General features: G+C 40.5%; 1 protein-coding gene across 1 annotated transcript in view; it reads right to left on the reverse strand.

Moving 5' to 3' along the window:
* Positions 1–854: 854 nt before the first annotated feature.
* The window catches only part of COLEC12 (collectin subfamily member 12), an 83,694-nt gene continuing 61,397 nt past the window's right edge, over positions 855–23,151 (reverse strand). The window contains exons 3-10 of the mRNA XM_017738230.1: positions 16,781–16,903; positions 10,550–10,648; positions 7,030–8,076; positions 5,121–5,609; positions 4,864–5,000; positions 4,013–4,122; positions 2,172–2,317; positions 855–1,002 (exon numbers count right to left, since the gene is read on the reverse strand). Of these exons, the coding sequence (XP_017593719.1) occupies positions 983–1,002; positions 2,172–2,317; positions 4,013–4,122; positions 4,864–5,000; positions 5,121–5,609; positions 7,030–8,076; positions 10,550–10,648; positions 16,781–16,903 (2,171 nt within the window). The 3' untranslated portion in view covers positions 855–982. The remainder of the gene's footprint in view (positions 1,003–2,171; positions 2,318–4,012; positions 4,123–4,863; positions 5,001–5,120; positions 5,610–7,029; positions 8,077–10,549; positions 10,649–16,780; positions 16,904–23,151) is intronic.

Raw genomic sequence — 23,151 nt, forward strand, 5'->3', positions numbered from 1 at the left:
ACAGAAGGAAGGAAGGAAGGAAGGAAGGAAGGAAGGAAGGAAGGAAGGAAGGAAGGAAGGAAGGAAGGACGGAAGGAAGGAAGGAAGGAAGGAAGGAAGGGAAGGAAAAGCTTTTATTAAAATTGTCTTTCCATAGTATCCCAACGAAACACTGGCTGTGATCAGAGCTATAATGAGTATCTAGTCCTTAGTCAACTTAATTGTTACACATGCAGACTAGACTGCATACAGTAAGGAAAACACTATCTAAAATCTGCTTTAAAAGTTATTTAACCAGAACAAATCATCTGGGAAAGTAAAAATATTTCTAACTGGAAAAATATTTCTCTATAGCTGAGCTAGGCCTCACAGCAAACCTTAATGAATTATTAGTACCTTTATTGTTTTCTTTGGCCCCTGTGCACTATATTTGTAAAAAAAGTCAGTAAAAAAGAGAACAATTGTAAAAAGCAAATATTTTGTACAAAAATACAAAGTTTTAAAAGCTCTTAAAAGTATATTCCATATTATTGATAAGAGTTGGACTATATATATATATTTATATAAAATCTATATATTCGTGTATCTGTATAATTTTCCTACATTTGGGATTTTAGCAAATGAAGCAACTGTTCACACAGTTGCTTTATATGTTTTTCTATATGAGTGACCAACAGTCTTACTCAGATTGATAGAATGTCTTTTCTCAGAAGACACAAGTTGCTTATGGATGTGGTTACTGGTTGGGAAGAAAATCTAAAACAGAATTAGTCCAACACTATTTCCTGATGCTGTGGGTCAAAAGGCCTTAAATAATTACAGGATGCTGGAGAAGAGTTACTGCTGAATTCCTTGATGCTTTTAAATCAGTTTTCAGTGCTTGCTTTTTTCTTTTTTCATATTTTTTTTTCGATTTTGGAAGTCAGTGTTGCTCTCTCCCAGGATTTTCTTCTTCTTCATGTAAGTTTCCTTAATATGAAGGTATCTGTAAAGTCACAGCCTATTATACTCCAAGTATTTGCCCTACAGTATGAGAAAAAAAAAGAAAAACAAAGAGAAAAAAAATCCTGTAAAAAGCCTGTGAAGATTAAACAAATTTCCAAAAAGAAAACTTACAGAGATCAAGGTATGTTAAAAATTTGAGCAGACTCATATTCAGATCCTGTAGGTCCTGGAGGATAAATATTTGTAAACCTTGACGTTTTCTTAAAATAACAAATGTATGTAGGAAAACCAAGGTAAATTATATTGTTACTTACACATGGTCCTTCAATCTGGACCTCCAAACAGAGTTATACACACAAAGCTTGTTCAGCAGTTTGTTTTGTCTTAGGGGGCTATGGATGGGATGTAATTTTGGCTCTAGCTGACATTTATGTCTGCCTTCACTGAAATTCAGCTGACAAGTTTCCAACTGGAGCAGCCAGGCACCCTTGGCAAAGCAATGTTTAAACAGGTTGTATGGAGGAGATAACGTTTCAGGCAGAGCCCCACCATGAACACAAACAGCAGCTTTGACCACGTTCTGTGATGATGGGGCAGGGCTCTATGCAGCCATGGGAACCACCTGCCCTCTGCTCCTGCAGAAATGCCTGTGTCAACAGAAAGACATGCCCTGTGGCAAACACCTGGCTGACTGCTGGGCCACATGGGCACTTTATGAGTCCTTCACTCCAGCTGCAACAGAGGAGATGCTTATGGCCTGTGGACCCAGCTTCTCAGTCCCATGGGACATCTCCTGGCAGCAATGGGAATTTTAAGATCTCCTTAGCAGTCACCAAGTGCCTCCTATTGCACAAACTTTCAAAACAGAGTCTTTTTGGTTTCTGAAGGCTGGTGCCTGAGCCACCCTAAGGCCACCTTTACTTTGTTGTGTGGCCACTGAGCCTATAAAAACAGCTTCCAGTGTGGGTAGGATCTGGAGCATGTGCCAAATCATGCCCAAAATTTTAGGCATGTGTAAGGCCTACAGGAGATGGTCAAGATGCTGAGCATGCCATGTCATTGAGGCTGCTTTTTCCAAGTGCAATAAATCCAGCACTTGCATCTGGATCTGACTAGAAGTGCTTCACATGTGATTCCCCCTCTTCCTCAACAAGGCACTGCTGTAGCATTTAGCCAAGATCTCACCTCTAGCTGTAGCACATTTACTATGGGCAAGATGAAATAATCCGACCAAGGGCCTTGCTTACCTTTGTCCATGTCTTTTTCACAAATGAAATTGTTAATATCTTCACAGTAGAAGTCATTCCAGAGCCCAGCATAGATCAATCCGGCGCAATCTTCCCCTGGCCCGTGTCCATGATTCCAGTTATCAGGCTGCCCGATTTTCCAGTTTCTTTCCACCAAAAAGCAAGAGATATGATTGCACAACACAGCACACATGGCAGGTTTTCACCACAAGAAATTAACAAAAACATCATGAGATCTGTTCTGAACGGGAAATTCACATTGAAACAAACAATACATGACTCTTGCTGAAAATGGAAAACAGATGTATTACAGAGAAGGGAATCTATTTGGCCTCAGGCTGCCAAGACTCAGAGACCTAAATTTAGACCAATGAACTTTATTTTAGTTTCTGAGTGTACATCCACACACAGTGGGAGTGCTCCATGCTCCATGTGGATTGCTCCAAGCCTGCAAAACCTGCACACTGCATTCCTGGTGGCAGATGGGACTGAGAAGAGCCCATGGGCTCAAAGGTACTGCCAAGATGGCAACAGCCTGCCCTTGCTCACTGCAAAGGCACTCAGCCCTCTGACTGTACAAAGGTGGGCATCTTGGGAGGAACAGCAAAGATGCACGTGTTTTAGGGACACAGGCTCAGATGGGAAGGGAATTCTACTGACTTACAAGGAATGCACAGAGTATATTTACAGGCATCTTTTGAGAACATTAGCTTTGATGGCAAAATTGAATGCAGCAAGTAAGAAATCTTACAGCAAGTGTTTCCTCATCCTGTTTTTGTTTAACGAGTGAGAAATGCTTCCAAACTCAGGACTTAAAAGCTCAGTTTTCCTGAAGAAACAGGTTGTTGAGGGGAGCTTGTGATTGCTGGCTGACACAGTCCGTGCTCAGCTAAAAAACATGCCTGCCTGACACAGAGTGTCCAACCAGGCACCTGGGAGGACACACAGCTTTCCAGAAGTAATGAAATGCTCCAAAAATCTGTAACTAACAGCTCTGAGGTTACAACAGAGCACCTAAAACCACAGTGTAGTGGAAATCTACTAAAAGCAGTGGCTGAAGTGGGAATCCATCACAGTGCTGCCATAAAGAGGAAGAAAGATGAAAACGGGAAAGGAGGAAAAGAGGAAAATATCACGGCTCATTTGAAATGAATCTGACTTTTTCCATGTTTTTCATCTAAATGAACACCAATGAGATCACAGCTAATCATTTCATAACATCTGACTGACTGTGTAGCCTGTTTTTCTAAAGCACAGCATGCTCAGATCTATAAACTCTTTAGTCTACTCCTCAGTATTAAAAATTTGGGTGGTTGCAATCTGTTCCATTTAGAACAAATTAGGTGTAGCCCTAGGATTCCTGGAGAGCTGCCAATTCAGTTTTCAGCTGGCCAAAGCATAGACGCCCTCATTTCATGCATTTTCCTTATGTTTAATGCTTTCCACTTGGATTTGGGCTCTATCTAAAGACTGGTCATTTTTTATCAGAACGAGTACTCTATTTATAGCCAGTTGTAATGCAAATAAGGAAAATTCAAACCAAAACAGTAAAACTGTCTGTGCTTTCCATCTCAACTTCGTAATAAAAGTCAGGAGCAAACGTTTTGGCAAGAAACACTGCGCTGCGTAGTTATGTGATTCTTTCATTCAACATTCAGTTTTCTTCCTGGCAAGGAAAGGAATCCTTGTGCATGGAGTAGGGAGAGAGAGAAAAAGCCCAGCACCCCCAGTAACAAATTAAATTATTGGCATCTACAACCATCTGGATCCATTGGATAGTTTCAAGATGGTGCTTTTAGAAGTGTTAGCAAGAGTGGTAGCACTGCTTTTTGTTTACGTACGTGTAAACTGGTAAGGATCCATCCAGCCATCTCCATTCATTTTCCTTCTCTGAATCTGTTAGTCCAATCCAGAAGCTGCCTTTCCCAAAAATCTGCCTTTTTATCCATTGCTGTGAAAGAAAGATCTTAGTCCGTAACAAGGATGACAGTCTTTGGAGCCAATAAACTACACTGGTTTCATAAGCCTCTTGTTACCAAAATAAAGAGGGCCAGAGAAATTTTTCTAAGCTGAAGGTATGTTTCAGGAGTTGGCCTTGGGATGTGTTGCCCAGACTAGAATCCCTTGAAGTGTTTGCAATGAGGTAGAGAGAGCTAGGCATGAAAATCAGGTTGACATGAAGTCACAGCTAATGTCTTATAGATACAAATCGAAAAAACCCCAAATAGTAAGCAGCTGTATCTTGACATCCCCACTGCCATGTTGAATAGTATTAAAAATAAAGTTAGATTTATAGTCAGATTAAAAATACTTTTGGGTCACACTAGTCCTGGGCTGCATGTGTCAAATCAGATAATTTAAAATTAAATTATATTCACTGCTGTAAAAGATACTGATAATATACAAGGCATAATGGATTCCATCTTTAAAGGTTCAAAACTCCTACAATTCTTAGCAGCTTTTCTGACTGCTCTGTCCTCACCACCTTCAGCATCAGCTCTGCTCACACTGCCCTTCTGCAGATGGAGAAGCTGCTGATCAGGCAGAGGGTGGACAAAATTCTGAGTCAATCAGTGTGTTTACTTCTACTATATGAAGTCATGATGCTCTCAGCTTCCCACTATCTTGTGGTTTCTACATGTTAAACAACTTCAAACTCCCTCCTTGAAAACCAGAAAGAGAAGGCAATTACCTGCTCCTCTTTGTTGTTGATGATAACCAATTGCGATTCTTTCTCTTCACAGAATAACTTTGCCTCTTCAAAAATTTCTCTTTCAACTGAAAAGTAGTAGCACTTTTCTGTATAGTTCTTCCAATGGGGAGAACAACCTGTGGTGTGAATTTTTGGTGTTAAGCCCATTCTTGGTAACTCAGCAGAGCAGTAATAGGGTCAGTAATAAATGGAGGAACCCATACCCATCTACAGCATGCAGTATGTTCATGGCTTACCATTAGCCTCGGGTACGGATGTAGGTTCACTCTGTAGTGCCATTGGCATCCCTGGACCTGGTGGCCCTGGCGGGCCAGGTGGGCCCTTTGGACCGGGCAGCCCAGGGACTCCAGGTAGTCCAGTTAGTCCTCGTGGTCCTGGTAACCCTGGCTGTCCCACAGTTCCTTGCAGGCCTTGAAGTCCTGGTGGGCCTTGAGGTCCTGGTGGACCATCCTTGCCTGGAGGCCCTGGTGGCCCTGGGTCTCCACTTGGTCCAGGCAGACCCGTCTTGCCAGGAGAACCTCTCTGACCTTTGGAGCCAGGCGATCCTCTTGAACCTTTCCCTCCTTTTTCTCCTGGTGGCCCGGCTGGCCCAGGTGGGCCCTTCTCACCTGCAGGTCCCGGTGGTCCAGGCTCTCCTTTCTCTCCTTTCTGTCCTTTTAGGCCAGTGGGGCCAAGAGGACCTTGAGGGCCTCTGTCACCTTTAGGTCCCCTTGGACCAGGAGGGCCTGAAACAATGTAAGCATGCAAAGTGGGGATATGCACAGAAAACAAAACAAAAAGCCCACATGGGGTGGGATTGTTCAATACATCTCAGACCAACACCACTGGATATTTAACAACACAGAAACTGGGTTAACAGCTGTTTTCACCAGTGCTTGTAACAGTGCAGCTGCTTTCCAGGCCCTATATACTGTTGTTCATTCCTTGACCTCCACAAAATACAGGATACAGAAAATACTCTGATCCACCCAGCCATGTGAACTGGACAGTGACACTGTGCCCCAGGTGACCAGCCAAGGTGCCAGTCCCTAAAAGACTCTGTGCACTAGTCTATACTAGTTTATGCACTAGTCCTGTGTGTTGGTGGTTCTGTTTCCTCACTCTGCCACGCTCCCTTCTCCTTCTAGTCTCACCTCTCTGCTCTTAGACCCAGCACTTTTTCTCCTGATCCTGTTTGTTGGTCTTTCAATAATGGGGGGTAAAAAAGAGACAAAATGATGGATAGTGAGCAACAGGCCAACTGTGGGAAAGGCCAGAAATTGCAAATTGGCCAGCTCTAACAAGACAGGGAACAACAACCCATGACAGGAAATGACAATACTGTGACAGCAATAAACAACAAAACAATTTGGGATTCTGTTCATGGATGAGCAAAACCCTCGTCAATACCTTCCCACCCCTGGCACCAATGTACATAATTCGAACTCCTCCAGAGATAGACTTCCAAGCTGGAATCATTTAGGCCTGGTTGAAATGAGAACAGTTAAGGTTATGGACATATAATCTTGGCTTTAATGCAGCCTTAGTTTATTTGGAGCAATGGATTTATATTTGTGATTGGAGTTTTAGACGGGTTCACATCAGATTGGAAATATGAGTGTTCTTTTCATTTGGGATAATATTTGGCTGGGAGAAACCTCCTAAACCTGATGCTATTTATTTCTGGAGAAAATGAAATATCTCAGGATTAAAAACTAAGCAAAGTAGGATGTTTTCTGGCAGACTAACAACTGGCTTAAAGTGAAATAGCAACTTGTTTTTCAGTAAGGGTGGACCTTTCTGGGAATAGTCCAACATATATTTTTTAGCCATTTCCTCCTTACTGGGGATTGGTTTCTTGAGGTTCCACACCTTCACTCGCTTATTTTAGAAAACTAAATCAAAAGCAGATCCTGTCAGTCAGTCAGTCAGAATAAAATTTTGCTAAGTCAGAACCTTCTTTCATAACATCCCCATTTTAGCTATGTAAAAAAGGCATAGAAAAATTAGTAAGGAAAATTCAAGCTACATGTACATTTCCAAAGTTTAGGATTAGATAATGGAAAACCCCAGGACTCTGGACCAGCATGCACTAACTTCCACAGAACTAAAGAACTAATGCAAGCAGGAATTCAGCACACACACATCATTAGGGAAGCTGCATACCTTGTAGGATAGTGAAGTTCTTGATGAGCTGGCCATGTTTGGAATCCACCAGCTTCATTTCTTCCATGATTACTGACAAATTGGCAACTTCAACATCTAACCTTGACCTTATCAAATCCTGTTGCACCTTGAGAGATGTAGAGTCTATGCGAATATTGGCTAGCGTGCTGTTCATAAAAATCAGCTCATCTGAGTGTTTACTTAAGGTGTCTGTACAAGTTGTCCTGACCTCATTGAGATTGCTTGTCAGCGTCCGTAGGTGATGAGCAGTGTAGCTGATGTTGCTGATGATATTGACTATATCAGTTTCAAAGACCTGGAATCTTTCTTCTAGATGGCTGAATTTGGCAGCAGTTCTGTTTTCATATCCTTTATGCTGTTCCTGGAGATCCTTTAGACTTTGTTCGTTGGCTTGGGCAACTGTGGTGATGTTCTCCATCTGCCCACTGAAGGAGCTGAGCTGATTGTTCATGTCTTCAAGCGTATCATTGTTGGCTTTTGCCATTGCTGAGTTGTTGGCAGCCAAAGACTGTAAATTTTGTACTTTCTCCTTTAGCCAGTCGGTGTCCTTCCGGGCCTGAAGGACAACCTGCTGCAGATTTTGAAAGTCACTCTTGATTCTCGATATAGCCAAGCTTGTGTCTTCCATTGACTTTTGTAGGACACTGATAAGATTTCTTTGCTGTATTTGAGTCAGGTTTAAGTTGTTCAGGTTCATGATGACCACATTGTGAGAATGCACTTGGCTTTGCAGATTTGTTTGTATATTACTTGTGTCTTGTTGAAGATCATTGATATAGCCAGTATATGCTTGAAGAGTCTTATTGACACTGACGATCATGAAAGAGTTACTATCTAAGGCACTTTTCATTTGGTTCTGTCTATCATCTAATATATTTCCAGACTCTTGCAGCTTCTCCAGTGTATCTTTGTTTCTGGTAGTTTTCTCTGCAATGTCATGAAGCTGCTGACGAAGAGCCAGAATGTCAGATCTGAAGCTGGACAGTTCAGTGTTAGTATTCAAGGCTTTTTGTCCAGCCTGGTCATCTGTTGTACAGGAAAAAAAACAAACCAGAAAGGCTTTAGGGTTTTTTTTAAAACACAGTATAAACCAGCACAGAGTATTTTAAGAACAGTCAGGTTGTCAAACTGTTCAACAGAATTTCTATGCTATCTTTTCCAGAAAAGAGAAACCACTGAGCAAAGTTCTACCTCTAAACAGAGAAAAAAAAGCAGAGAGGAATTGATGAAGACCTTGTGTCTTGATGAAGAGAACAAAACGGTGATTCTGTCATCACAAATGGGAAAAACCACAGTTAGAGCATATGCAGTCAAGTAACACTGTGTTCTGAATGAAAACTGAATGGGAAACAGAATTCAAAACATTAAACAGGTATCAGCAAGTGTAGATTTTAAAGTTACAACTGGATTTTGCTGAAAGCTCAGAAGTTTTTTTTAATCTGTTCATGTTTTCTTCCTTCTTTTCACTGCAGGTACAATACCTTCATTGTGATTTAGTACATGTAACTCCAATTTTTTAAATCTTGGGTTTAGTTTTACGTAAGTTTTAAAACAATCTGAGTTAGAGACAAAAGCTTTGCCAGCAGGCTACTTCAGATATATCAGGATAAGATATATTTCTGGTTTTCTCTCTAATACATTACTATTGCTTTTAATGACATTTATTTTTCCATTATTGTTTCCTCATGTTCTGAGTTTGAGGAAGACAAAACCTTTAATCTTTGAGAAACATCTCTGCTTGTGCTTACATTGCCCTATGGAATACTTCTGGAAGCTTGTCTGAGTATGATAAAGCATTTGAGATTGCACAGCCTATCATCCAGGACAGAGAAGCCAAGGAAATAAGCAGTCAACACTTGCTTTCAGGGAAGACTCCCTTGCTTGACCTCAATCACTTCACTAGCCTGCTCACAGTCCATTTATTTTTGTCCTCATCTAAGTGTAGCTATATTTATGAATTACACAGTCTGAAGTCCATAATTTCAGATTATGCTAAGAGAGAGCAGTATGGTTTTTATAAATTACAGTGAATACAGCTGTGTATGGAGCTTTGTTTGGTGTGATTGAATGAGTCATGATGGCAAATGTCAAATGATGGCTTGTGAGACTTCAGCCTGAAGTGTTTATGGAGTCTTTTGTGGACGGACATCTTCCTGAGCACAGTTCCTCTCCCTGCTGCTTGTCTCACTCCCAGATCTTCTCAGCTCTGACTCTATGTTTACCTCTTGGCTATAGCTCAAATTCTACTGTGTTCCTCACACAGCTCTGACAACTGCCAGGTCCACATACAGCTAATCCCTGAAGGCCTGTCTTCCATTCACCACACGCTGTTATCCTTCTGGCCCTACAGCTGTTCTCTTACCTTTGTGTCCCCTACTCAAACTGCCCCAGAACTTTCCTACCTGCCTCCATGGCAAAGCCACTTAAATGGGAACTGATGATCCTGAGCATCTCACTGAGCATCCATCCAGCAAGTGTGTAAAAATGTGTGGTCATGAATGAAGCAAAGGTGCTCCAAGTTGTGAAAATTTAATCAGCTTGATATAATAACCCACACAGAAGCCAAGTGTAACACTTCTGTAGATGTGCCAGTAAGAGAACATCACACTGAATTACCCCATGTCTTTGAACTAAATGCAATGTGCAAATACTTTGGAAGCCAGCTTCTTTTTGGGGGAAAAAAGTTGTAAAAATTTATAATCAAGCTGTAAGCATGTAAGTTTTCCTAGAAACGCACGTCTCAATATATGGTTTATGAAACTAGACAAAATTTATTTCAAGAATCACATGCATGTATGTGTATATTAATACTTCTACAATAAAAACTGTATGTCTGTGGCCAGGAAGAAAGGTAAAAATGTACACTTAGAGAGTAGAATCGTTATCCATGATTTTTTTTTACATCTTCCTGCAAATTGAAAACTTTGATAGCACTTGGGAAATCCAAACACATAACAATCTTATGTCCTGTATTCCCTTACGTCCTGTATTCCCTGAGATGATCAAGAAACATTTTGTGGAAGTAATCCACTCCCCTCAGACATAAGAATTTTGAATAGCTGATTATTTGTGTACCTTGTAAAATGGCCTTCAGTTTTGAATCTTAATTGCTAAAACACCATCAAGATGACTGGGTGACAGATTCTCATTTTATGTAGAATCCCTTGTGCTGTGGAACAGCTTCTGCTATGTTTTCTATCTCTACTTCAGAGAAGGTTCTCTCCTGAGGACAACATTTAAGTGTCTGTTTATTTAAGTAGAAATGCTTTCAGAGTGAGTTCAGTGGAAATTGTAAATTTTGGAGTATTCTTAAAATGCTCTCCTAAGTAGAGCTGATCTGAACTCATTTTAAGGACTTTACCAAGTATTTGAGAAACTGGAATAGAAGTGCTGTATCTTGTCATGGGCAGAGATTTTTCAGACACATTTCCTGCCTCCATCTGCCAGGAGAACACCCCAGATCCATAACACAAAGGGGCTTTGCTTGTGTGTAGATTACCTAATTTCTTCAGATCACTCTCCACTTCTGTGAGCTTTTCTGTGTATCTTCTGTGGGACGTTTCCAGGCCACCTGTCACATTGTCCATTTTTTCTACAACTAGGGGAAAGAGAACAGTATGTTATGGAAAGAAGAAAAGGGAAATGATTTTAAAAGTCTAGTAAACACTAAAGCATACAAAACCTCACACCACTACCATCAAACAGTAAAAAAAGAAAACACCTTAAAATTGCCTTGCTTGTCATTACACTCTGCTGCTGCTCTGTGAAATGTTGGAAGGATGAGCTCCTACTTGCTGGTGGACCCAGAACTCTTCCACTTCTTCAGTCTGCCAGCAGTCCCTAGACATTTTCTTTTGCCCATGAGCAATCTCTCTCCTGAATGAGGAAATCCCTCTTTGTGGGTTTTCCTCATGAACAAAGTCCTTTTCTTTTAACAGTATTTCCACGCTTCAAGCACAGTGCTGTGGCAAAGGCAACCTCGTTGTTAAAGGCTCAGACATGTGAAAAGAAGACTTCCTTTAATTTTGTTATGAGCCATTTCTCCTTAAAAAGAACTTCTTTTTCTTGTGCCTTTTCATCATTAAAAGTTGCCACCTGGATAGCAAACTTAGGACTGAGATAGTGAGATAGTAACTACTAAACGTTTTGGGGGGTTTAAACATATTGATAATGGTACAGATCACTCAAAACAGTCTTGAAACGATTCTGTCTCGTTAAGATTGAAAGGATGGTCATTCAGGAAGCGCAGATTTATGACTGATCTGCAATTTATTTTTAATGCCTGAGTACTTGTCGCTGAGACATTCAATTATTTGATGAAATTAATATGGGAATGGAAAAAGCAGAGCAACAAATAAACAGCCCGGGGTGGCTTCCAGTGGCAAAAATGTGAAATGCTTGCAAGGTTAGAGGTGAAAGCCTACAGCTTTCACACCAAACCTTGTCTAATAGCCTTTTGTCTTCAAGCCACAACCAGGGGTAGAAATTGCTTCTCATCATGAGATTATTTAGTCCTTTTGCTACACTGGGAGCAGAATGGGCCTGTAACAACCCTGGGAGAGGCTACATGATTTATTGAGCCAGCTCCCTCTTTCAAACAGTAGAAATAGCGTTTCCCATGTTTTGCAACATGTTTTGTAAACCTGTGTGGGGTAGGGGGTTCCACTCTTTCTGTCTGTGAAATGATCTGCAGCTTGGAAAGAGTCTCATAGAAGTTGTTGCTATGTAAAGATTTGGGTTTTCACAAGAAGTGAAATTTAAGGATCTTTTGTGGCTCATAAGCAACCACATGAATCCCAGACCTTTACAGTGTAGTTCATCAGGTGCTTCTTCTTTATTAACTTTTACCTTTGTTTTTCTGATTCTGGGTACCACAGTTACACAGAAGGCTTTTACTGCTTCCCAAAAACCAACAGGAGAAAAAACAGACCAAGACTATCTGATGCAATGGCACTAAGGTGAATGAAGTTACAACTGGAGAAAAGTCTCAGGGTCTTCAGAGAGACCAGACATCCTTTGGTGAATTACCTGCCTGCTCCATTCTAGGCTGCTAAAAATGCAGTAAAACAGAGACTTTACTGTGTGTGCAAAGTCAGAGTGTGGCTTTCTGTAGTTGAGATGATGACAGATCGCTTGCTAAACACCAGACCCAGGCTACAATAATGGCTTTGTTTTTTCAGAGGGACAGTTGCTCAATACCTTCTGCTTTAGAAAGAATTCTTCTCCCCATTATAGCACTAATTTTTCTCTGGTTCTTCTGCCCATTAAAGTTGTCAAAAGGCTGTATGCCATTTTTCCTAAATAAAACCAGAGTTGATTCTCTGTTTGTCCTACCCAGCTGTATTCCAGGCTGGAGCCCCGATCAGCAAAGGTCCTTCAGCTACTTCTGACACTCCGCTGATGCATGTATACACCAATGTATCACATGCAGTGAGCGTGAGGACCATACTTGGCTTTTCCTTCTGGCTCTTGGCAGCTCCTTGTTCAGTCTGTGGTGCTCTCCTTTGGCTACAGATAGTCAGTGTGAAGGGCATGGCTCACTCTGGGCATTTAGAGGGACCTGATGAAATCATCTGCATTTAAAAAAGCAGGCCTAATTCAAGTGTTTACATCACCTACGGCTCTTGTTAATTCAGATTTAGTGTAATATTCAACTGTTTTCCCCAGTTATGCAACACACTTGGAGTCAGCAAATAAATATATATTATCAGTAATTAAATGAAAAATGTAATTTCTTCTTTTTGCTGTCCAAATGAATACCAGTTTGTACTTCAGATCTGAAGTCTGTAAAACTCAGATTTTATACTATCACATAACAAGTATGTTTTCATACACTGAAAATGTATGAATGAAATCTAACACTGGAAACTTGGGTTAAAATACCACCCTGAAGAGTCCAAAGCAAATGAAAACAGTAGTAATCCTATCAATAAGTAGTTGTCTGGCAGTTAGATGAGACTGAACAGTAGTAATTATACAACAGCATATGGTATTTTCATTGCTCAAAGTGAAAAAAAACCCAAACCACCCAACTCCAGCATCAGAAACAGAAGAGGTCTCTGCAAACGTGACTGCAGTGTTAGCTCAAGGCCTAAGCTGCCATCCCATAGATACAAACCAATGCATGTATTTGCTTTATACAGGGGCGGGATCTTAGCCTCCATGGTCAAACAATCATGGGTCTGGGGAACTTGATCCCCTGCCCAAACTCCTTCCCAAAGCAAGTTGTAGCTTATTTGCTTTTCTTGCTACTGCCCTGCAAGTGGAAAGGATGAACTTGGGAGAGAATGAGTAGAGAGAGGCCAATGTTGGGTTTTGCTGCTCTTGATGTCAAAATAGGTCGTATGGACCGATGTCCTGTTACTGGGAATGCCTTTCCTTCCCTGATAGCAGCTCCCACCACCATCTCTGGATGGAGCCTTCAGTGGTAGGTGAGCACGTGGAACACTCTCAGAAGTGAAAGTCAGCATCTAGTGAGTGTCCCAGGCTTGAATAGTCACTTTCCACCTTCTCCAGAAAAAGGCAAAGCAGGCAGAGCATCTGTACTATCCCTCACAAAAGGCCACTCTGCTGCTCCCAACAATCTGCCTGCTCTTAAATAGGCAAAGTTGAGTATGTCCTAAACTTGTTTTTGGTTAGCTTCACCTTAATTCACAGCTTGGTCTCTCTGCATTGTCATCTCAATTTCTGACAAGGTCACAGTGGAAAATGTGGTGAAGATCCTCTAAAGGAAGCCAAAATTTCAAGAAGTTGCTGACCAGAACAGTGAGGACTGTCTGCATCTAAGCCACTACGACAAAATGTGCCATCTCACCAGGATGTGCTGGCCCCAGGTAATGGCAGGCAAACTATGTCTGGGAGACAGATAAAAGAAGTAGATTAAAGTCATGGTGGGCATTACTCAAGAAACTTAAAAACAAGGACTAGAGAATAAAAACTACCAGAAATTCAAGCTGCAAGCACTCCCTTACTGGAACAGGAAGATCATTCATCTTCAGTAGACTAATCTGAGACTGGTTGGTGCCAGAAAAATTATAACTTTGTATTTTTCATTTAGTTTAATAAAGTATGTGCAAAAAATTACAGATTTCTTTATTAATGTTTTAAACAATAATTTGTCTTTTGAAAGCAGAAGAATAGTAAACCTGCCTTGTTATTCCTTCATGTTTTGTTTCCTTGTTATTCATTCATGTTTTGGTTTCAGGTTTCTCCAACATACTATGTAATTTTTACCACTAGTTTGCAGGTTTGTTCTGTGTTGACTTTGCCTCCCATTGAGTTACTTTTTTGCTTGCCATATTTAATCCAGTGATTAGTAGTTTTAATGTTTTAAATCACAAAGGATATCTAAATGCAGTGTAGGAAATGAAAGTTTTAAAAGTAGTTTTGGGCTTTATAAACATTAAGTGTGGAGGCAAATTTAATGGAAACTTAGCTAGGAGACTAAAAGAATCTCTGATGCCAGCAGAATTCCTTCTTTCAGTGTAATATTGCAGTAAAATAGACAAGCCAAACTCTGATGTAGAGAGGAGAGTTCAAGAACTCTATCCTTTTAGTCTGAGTTTTGTTCCTTCTATAAGGCCTAATTTCTTCTTAACAATCAAAAATATTGCAGTAATTCATTTGAATATATACAGTCAGCTGGGGTTTTACCTATCTTATGTTTTACCTGCAAATTAGCACGTAGGCACCGTGAAGACAAAGCCCTTAAACTGCAGGTACAAAGTGCAAAATTAATGCCTGACATATGACCATTTGTTCCTTGGTGTTACAGAAGGAATACCTTGAATTCAACAAGACCAACAAGACTTTTGTCTCTTTGCCTCTTTCCCTTAGCATTCAAATGTTGCAGTCATCAAGATGGTGAGCAGTGGAGCAGTGGTCACCAAAGTGTCTTAGGGTCTGTGAGCAAGATATGCATTATCCACCTTCCTACAATCCTTTTAACATTTATTTGTGGAAGAGAGATTATTTTGTCCTTCCCCTGGATAGCTGTGATTTGGTACTGCTAAGACAGAAAGACTCATCCCTGGTGAGTGACTGCTCATTCACAGAAAGTTTAGAAATGAGTGAAGCAAAGATTGAGCATCAAGAAGAGAGCAAAGCCTGGGGAAAAGATGGTGCTAGGGGCCCCCATGGAGAAAGAAGCTTGAAAACTAGATTGAAATGAGGAAGACAAACTCCTTCTCCCAAAGTCTTGGACAGTTTCCTTATTGCTACTGCTTCCTCCACACATGCAATCATTTGCCAAAGCAAAATAAAGAGCAGTAGTCCCTCCAACTTGATACGCTGATTCTGATGCTGAGTGAGGTCTGACTCTTCTGGTAAGCCCCAGAACTGACAGTCTTATTTAAAACTCTTGAGGGAAATTCTGCTAAATCCCAGACATTTCATTTAGTGGCTAAGTCTGGAAAGATCCCATTCTCATCTGATGTAAGCAGATCTCTGCAGCTTTATGTCTACAAAAGGCCTCCACTAATCCATATGACCAAATGATCTATTTATAGATCAAGAACAAATTTTTGAATCCTGGAAGGTTTTTTGTCCCTCAAAACCTGACTTCCAGAGACCAGTTACTTCAGGAGATGTATTCACAAAGATTTACTGCATTTTTTTACATTTGATGTTAATTTGCCACATTCTGTCTGCTTTATCATGAAACAGGATTATCTAAGTCTCTCTATCTGTTCCTCACATCGTCTCTTCTCTCTGGGTAAATCTTCCATCTAAACCAAATAGTTTTAATTCTCTCCCACTCAAAACTGTGCCAAATCCTCTTAAATAATTATTTATCCTTTCTATTTCTACAATTTCCTTTTCTTTCCCTGGCAAAGGACCAGAGGTGATGTCAGCTCTGCAATGAGTGCAGCTGTTGGCGGCACAGGACGCACTGCATGCTAATCACATGAATATTTACCCAGCTCCTTGGAGGGGTTTTGAAGCTACTCTCAGAGCCATACTCAGACAGGTAGTTTAGAGTTAGTTTGGTTTTCTCTGCAGCAAGCTGTGATGTCTTGTTATAATGCTCACAATGATGTTGTTCACTTTCTTTTTCTTACCAGAAATCCACACCTTATTTATTTAACTTATTATAGCTGCACAATAAGCAGGTATTTACATCAGAGCATTTCTAAAAATGCCTAAGTGGCTACATTTAATTAGTGATAAGAATTTATGGGAATTTTAAGCCATGTTTCCCAATGTGCCCAACCAATGACTTGCATAAATGAAATTCTCTCCATTACTGGGTTGCTTAACTACCAGAATCTTTGAAATTACTGTTAAAAACATCTAAGTGTCTTTGTTCATCACAATTATTTTGGATAGGCAATACATTGGGACATCCTGGTTAAATTTTTCTTCTTCCAGATATTTAAAATTAATATTGATACTACAGTTTGTTCCCATGCTAAGTATTCTATTAGTAAGATATTCCTGTCTGCTGCACATGTTACACAGCTTTGAGTCTTCCAGTACTCCTTCTTGGTGGAGGAATGATCATTTTGTTTTAACTTTTCTTTCAAATGTCTAATGTAGTTTCAAAATTTCATAGTAATTTGAAAGTGAAATTCTAAGGTTGCAGTTTGTTGTTATGTATGTACAAAAAGCCAACATTGCCCAAGTACTGATATTTAGGCTAAAATATGACAAATTGCCTGGCTAGCTAGTAAGCAACAATACGCTTGGATGCTTGTCTGAAAGTGAAATGCTGGTCTCAATGCATACATACCTTTGTATCCCAGAATGGCTACTGTGATTGTTAACAGGGCACATAAAATATATAGTAAGATGATGGAGAACTTCAGTGCCCAGTTATTTTTACACTTGGTACATTGGCTCCCCTCCTGAATACCTGCAAAAGAAGATTTAAAGTAATTTAAAACAATGGCAAAGAACACATTGCTGGGTTTAGCTCCCCATTTCCTTTCCTCTGTTTTCTAAAGAGCAAATTATTTATGTAAGCAGATGATGTTTACATATGGGGTGCCTATTTGCCTAAGCTGCCAGGACAAACTTCAAGGTGGTTAAAACATCAGCTCAGTGAAACAATCACTTTGGGATTTTAGCATGTGTAAGAGAAGTAGGTTCTGCTTCACTGGAAAACCTCTGGCTTTCCTGAGAGATGGCTATTTTCTGATTGTGCTAACAAGACTATGGTGAGCTTTGGAAATAAAACCTTTATTAGCATCTCCTCTGTCAGGCATCACACTGCAGAAGCTCTTTCTTAGCATTTGGTATCTCTGTGGGGGCAATAGGACACAATAAATGCTCTGGCAGAAGGAAAACACAGAAATAAAATAGCACTGTGTAAACCTGGTAGGAGTACTAGTTCTGCTTTGTAGCAATTACCGCAGATAGTTACCATGCAAACACTTTCTTTCCATAATGAGAGAGACTTTTTGCATATTTTTGGGGGATGTTGGAGAACACTATTTCCACAGAAAAGAAGGGGTGCTTTACTGATAGAGCCATTGGTACATCCACAGAAAAAACGCTGGTGAATTTCTCTTTGTGGACAAGCTTGAGAAAAAGGGCCTCAAGCTGATGAGTGAAAACAGAGCTTTACTATTTTATATTTGAGCGTTTTTGCAGAATGGCTTGCTATCTTTGAGTCTATTAGGGAAGCAATTTTTCCTCTTTTGTGCTCCTTGGGAACAACTCAAGAGCATTGGAAGCATTGATTATTAATCAGAAGCACAAGTGTGTAAAAACCTGAAAGCTGGGCCAATGTACTGGAACAAATGGGTGGGATTTGTCCGCCTTTCCAAGGTGCGTTAAGCAGGCCGGGATTAATGTAATTTTCTGTGTCTGTCAGAAAATGCATTTCTTTGATATTTCACTCTATTTGTGTACTATTAGGGGAGTCCCACAGGAAAGCTTTAAGCTCTAATAAATTCTATGTACCAGATTACTTAACTAATCAAAACTTGCTCTGTAGCTTTTTATGAGCAACTTATATTTCCCCCAAGGCCTAATGCACAGATGATTTTACTTTTCCAAACTCATGACCTTCTGCAGAGTGGTTTTTTATTTCTCATTTTTTTAAGAGAAAAGCACGGGCCACTTCCCCTGGGTTAATGGAGGGTGGGTGACCAACATAATGAGTTAAGTCAACTGCATTTCTCTCTCCAGTGACATTTTCCAATGACTTCCTTTAAACCTAAGGTACTTGAAGGAGGAAGGATTACCATATTGGAGCAACTCAGGAAGAGGATTTATACATAGTTTATTTGACAAGGCATTTTCTTCAATTCCCTCTGCACATATACTTGCTGTGGCTAAGGCAGAAATGCGTCTTTTGCAGGTCTTTTCCACATTACATCATCACACATTTTTCCTAAACTCTTCAGGTGTGACATCACATTCTGTTGCCATGTGATGAAAGTGATGTCATAGATCTGGGTTCCTTGGGGTTTAGGCATAAGACCAGTTGGGAACATCTGGTTCTTTTTTCAGGAACATTATGGGAAAATGAGACAAAGGCTTGTAAGCATAAACTCAAGAACAGAAATTCCAGAGGGTAAAGGCTTCTCTCCTGCCTGTGAGCTGGGAAGGGAGGGAGCTGGCGCAGAGACAGGCAGTTGCACAACCTATTTATTGGTGACTTGGATTTGGAAGGGTGGTAACTCCTGCACCACAAAAGAAAAGGTGAAGGGTCCATAATTCAGTAGTCAGGTTTGCTTATGGATCCTGATACGTGGGCTGACTTGCTTTCTTTGCAAGTGTCAAGGAGTTTGATGGTGAGGGAGCTCGAATTGCTGAAAAAGCAGGAAAGGGAAAGTGCAGTTTCTAAAGGTTTGCAATAGGTATTCAGAGACTGACATTATTTCACAGTGGGAACTCGGTGTTGTCTGGACCACCATTTTTCTGGTCTTTGCTGGTACTAATGAGCTCACTGAGCCCCTGTGTCCTAAATACGAGGTTCCTTCCCCGAAGGGTTTGAAATTCAGATTCCAATTTGGTTGTCTTTGAAAGTCCCACATATCCAAAAACAAGCTGGGGGGCGGGAAGGGCAAATCTCACATCACATTCACTTTCTAAATCGGCAGATAACAGAAAGCTTGATCCTCCTTATTTTAAAGTTAATTGAGGCAGGCCTAGATCCCTATCTGGGAAGAATGATGGACTGCAGACATACAAAACACAGAGAAAGGCAGAAGTAAAAACAAAGCCTTTGGCAGCAATTGCACTAAGTTAAGTTTCACTTGATAACTGTCTCATATTAAGATTACTCATTTTATGACATGACCTGCTTTCTGTCACTGTACTCTGGCTTCCTGGGTAGTGTAACGAGCTGAAACTTCACCGATGTCACTGGACGTACTACAGTTCAGCATCAAGCATCATGTATGTTCCAGTGCTTCATAGGGATCTAGTTTCACTTGTCTCAGCCCTCTCTACCTCTGGTTCAATAAAACAGCACTTCAGCTTTTCGGAACTTTTAGTTTCAGTGTATTTCAAACTGACATCAGAGCAGCACCCCAACAAAAGCCAGACCTTTCCATCCTGTAACAGTCCAGCACGGTTGGTATCAATAACACAGGCACATCATACTAAAACCATCATACAGGCTGGAGTGATTCCATTAACTGAGCTGGCCTGCAACTGTGTATTGCATTCCTTGCTGGGGCTTTCTGCCTGTCAGCCTAAAACTACATCTGATTGCCAATGAACCCCTGCTACCCTCATCTAACATGACCTGTGTCCAGGACTGGAGTGAAAAGCCAGGGAGCTCTAACAGGCTCCCTTGTTTTCTTTCACCTAGGATGCAGTAAAGTCTTTCAGAGCAATTAAATTTGCTCTTTATTGCAAATATGTAGTGCTTAAGTCTGCTGCTAGTAACACCTGATTTTGTAGTTTACTAAACATATAAAAACTACTACAAAATACCAAAGATATAGGTACCCCTTGAAGAAAAAATTTGGAAGCCTCAGTCTGATGTCCGAGCAGTTAAATAATATCAGGTTTTATGCAAAGGCAAAAGGCAGGAATACAACCCTCTCCACACAGGGACAAACTACAGCATAATCAGGGCTCCCCAACCTCCCCAGCACGCACCCTGACTTCAACTTGCCACGTTGTTCTTCCCCACTACCTCGCTTAAGGATCATGGCCAAAAAAGATTGTTCTGATACAGAAGATGCATTTAGTCCATGTTGTGAGGACACATTTTTATTGAAAGATTGTTCTGAAAAGATGTGACAGCCAAAACATTAAGCAACAACAAATGGGAGACAATTAAAAATGCTTGCTGTGATACACAAAACTCAGCAGGTTGGCATAAAATCATGAAGGTTTACCACAAAAGCTGAGAGTTGAGGCTAGCCTGAGCCCAGGCTCAGGCTTTAAATTTAAATTTAATTTATCCACTAGACTGCTTTCTGTCATGGCTTACACAAAATGCAGGGTTCTTCCAGGAGATGTATCACATCTCATCTAGAAAGCTGTAGACTAAATGGACAGGGAAAGACCCTACACACCCAATATCACTGACAGAACAAATGTAAAGCCTCCAAAAGGCCATTCTCAGCTGAAGTCAGCTCTTCTCCATTTGTTAGTGATGCTCCTAGTGCAGCACACTCCTCTCTGTGTCCTGTACATGTGTTTTCAATGTTGGTCTGCTCCCAGACATTTGTCACTGACTTCCAAACTCAGGGAGCCAGGATGACTTCCGCATGACGTGCATTGCTCACTGCCGATTTGATCAATGTTTAATAATTATCAGATGGGACACAATGTGCCTCATTTCACTGGACACATGCTTTTTTCCATTCCTTTCCCTGACTTATTTTAATAAGAGCCCTGGTTTTTCTGCCTCACTGTTGGGAAGACATCTGGGCAAACAGACAGCAGCTTAGTACAAAGAGATCCTGCTGGCTCACATGCTTTGGGGACCCCCTTCTCTGCAAACCAAAATGGTCACAAAAAAATATGCAAGTGAGACATCCCCCTGTTACCAGGCTTTGTAGTATTTGTTTTTATAGCATTGCATTCCAGTGACTGAAGTCTTTGTTCTCATGCAGGGGGTATACATCTGCAGATTCCTTTTGGGCTCCGAGAAGAGGTTTTGCTGAACGAAGAGCTGGGCTTTTGGGTTTTTGCTTGTTTGGGGGATTTTTGTTGTTGTTGTTGTTTTGTTCCATGGTCTTAATGGGAGAAAAAATATCTTTGCTCTTTGTAACCGCCTTACAAAATGCCTGACTCCTCAACTGTATTATGCTTCAGGAGCACATCTTTGAACACTGGAAAATGACATGCACACACATTTTTTTTCCTGAGTATTTCTTTTGGAAGTATTTGCCTCTGTGTTCTTTTCTTGGCTCTGGCTGCAGGATCATAGGTGGCCTCATAATATTTCTGCTAGCAAATCAATTTTGACAAAGATGCAACGTTTCCTTCATAACCCTGACAAGAAATGTACTGATAAGATAAAGAAATGCAGTTCAGGAAACGAAAATACATTAGTTTGGAGGGGTTTTCCCCAGGATAATTCACTGAAGAGAGATAACACCCCTTCAATTTCAGAAGGAAGACTGCAAGCCTAGTTTGCAGCCTTCAAATGATTGTTTTCTCAAAGCTAATGTTTTCAAAACAGCAGTAGACCTAATACCTATATTCAAATACTATATAATACCTAATACCTATACCTGAACAAACTATATACATCTAATTCAAGCCTCCTGCCCTGGAAGGTGCCCCTGTCCATGGCAGGGAGGCAGAAACTAGATGATCTTTGAGTTCCCTTCCAACACGAACCATTCTGTGATTCAATGTGTAACTAGGAGTCAAATACTGAGAGATAATTAACCATGCAGAGTTGCAACAAGCTCCCAGTGGTGTCTATCTCACTAGCAAAAGTAGGTGATCCCACAAGGAATCAATCTCTAGGTTTAAATTTCTAAATGCTTTGAAAAACCTGTCTCTAAGTGCTTAAATTCAGGCACCCAAGTGTAAAATGGTAGGTGTTTAGAAATATGCATGATTAGAAATTATGGAAGTAAGTTTGTCTCATAGGAGAGAGAGGATTTTAAAATTCAGGCATGTGTATGTTTTCATATATACATACACAGAAACACACATTTGTGTTCAAATATATGGAAAAATATGTGTGTGTATGTTTTTTACAGAGAAGCTTTGGTAATGACAAAACCCCAGCATATTATATTAGCACAGTCTAAGAAAAAGCAGGCAACAGCATCTTTGACAACAATAACTTTGTATAGGTTTGCGATTACTGGATCCAGCCAGCCACAAAATCCACAGTGAGATTTTTGTCTTCTCCTTTGTATTGTGTCACAGGTTATTAACCTACCTCTCATGAAAACAATTCCCATGATCCTTCATGAATGGTTTTGTTGCAGCGGGCAAAACTGATGATTTGATGGTTCCATATGCTGGCCTACTTCAGAAAGCAATTGCTCTTTATAATGGTCACAAATGGCAAAAATTGAGAGTGGTTCATGCCTTTTTAAATTATTGTTTTGAGATAAAACTGATGTCTTCTAGTTTAGAGTCTATTCTCACACCGTTAAAGCTACAATTTGAACTACACGTAAATAGACGCCCTATGCATTTCCTATCTAATGTGTAAAGGTCCACACCTCCTCCCATTCCACAGTCTTTGCAAGCCCTGTCTCCACAGTGGCAATGGTCCTGCTCAGCCAAATAGTGCAGTGCTGGCTTGTGGGCAGGTGGATTGCAACAGCCTGCTTAACTTAATGATCAGATTTTTACAATGCCATTGGAAAAAATATTTAGCGCAAACATGCTGTCATTTGTTCTGGAATTTGCTAGTTTTGCTTCTGGTTTTGTAATCAAATAGGGATAAATACCAGCTATGCTTGCTTTGAAAAAGTTTCTGGTTATTTATTAGGAAGCAATTAAAGCAGCTAAACTTGAAATCTAAGCAGTGGGTATGTACTTGCCTAACTTGTGCCAGTTTTCCTATGCCAGGTGGAAAATCATGAAGCATGGCAGCAACACACAGGCTGAAACAGCCACTCTATATTTCAAGTAAACACTGCAAGACACAGAGCTTCTTTCTTCAAAAATTAATAAATAAATGGACCCAACTCAAACCACTCCATCTTCACAGGTTTC

Source organism: Corvus brachyrhynchos, unplaced genomic scaffold, assembly GCF_000691975.1.
Source record: "Corvus brachyrhynchos isolate BGI_N302 unplaced genomic scaffold, ASM69197v1 scaffold106, whole genome shotgun sequence".
NCBI lineage: Eukaryota > Metazoa > Chordata > Aves > Passeriformes > Corvidae > Corvus > Corvus brachyrhynchos.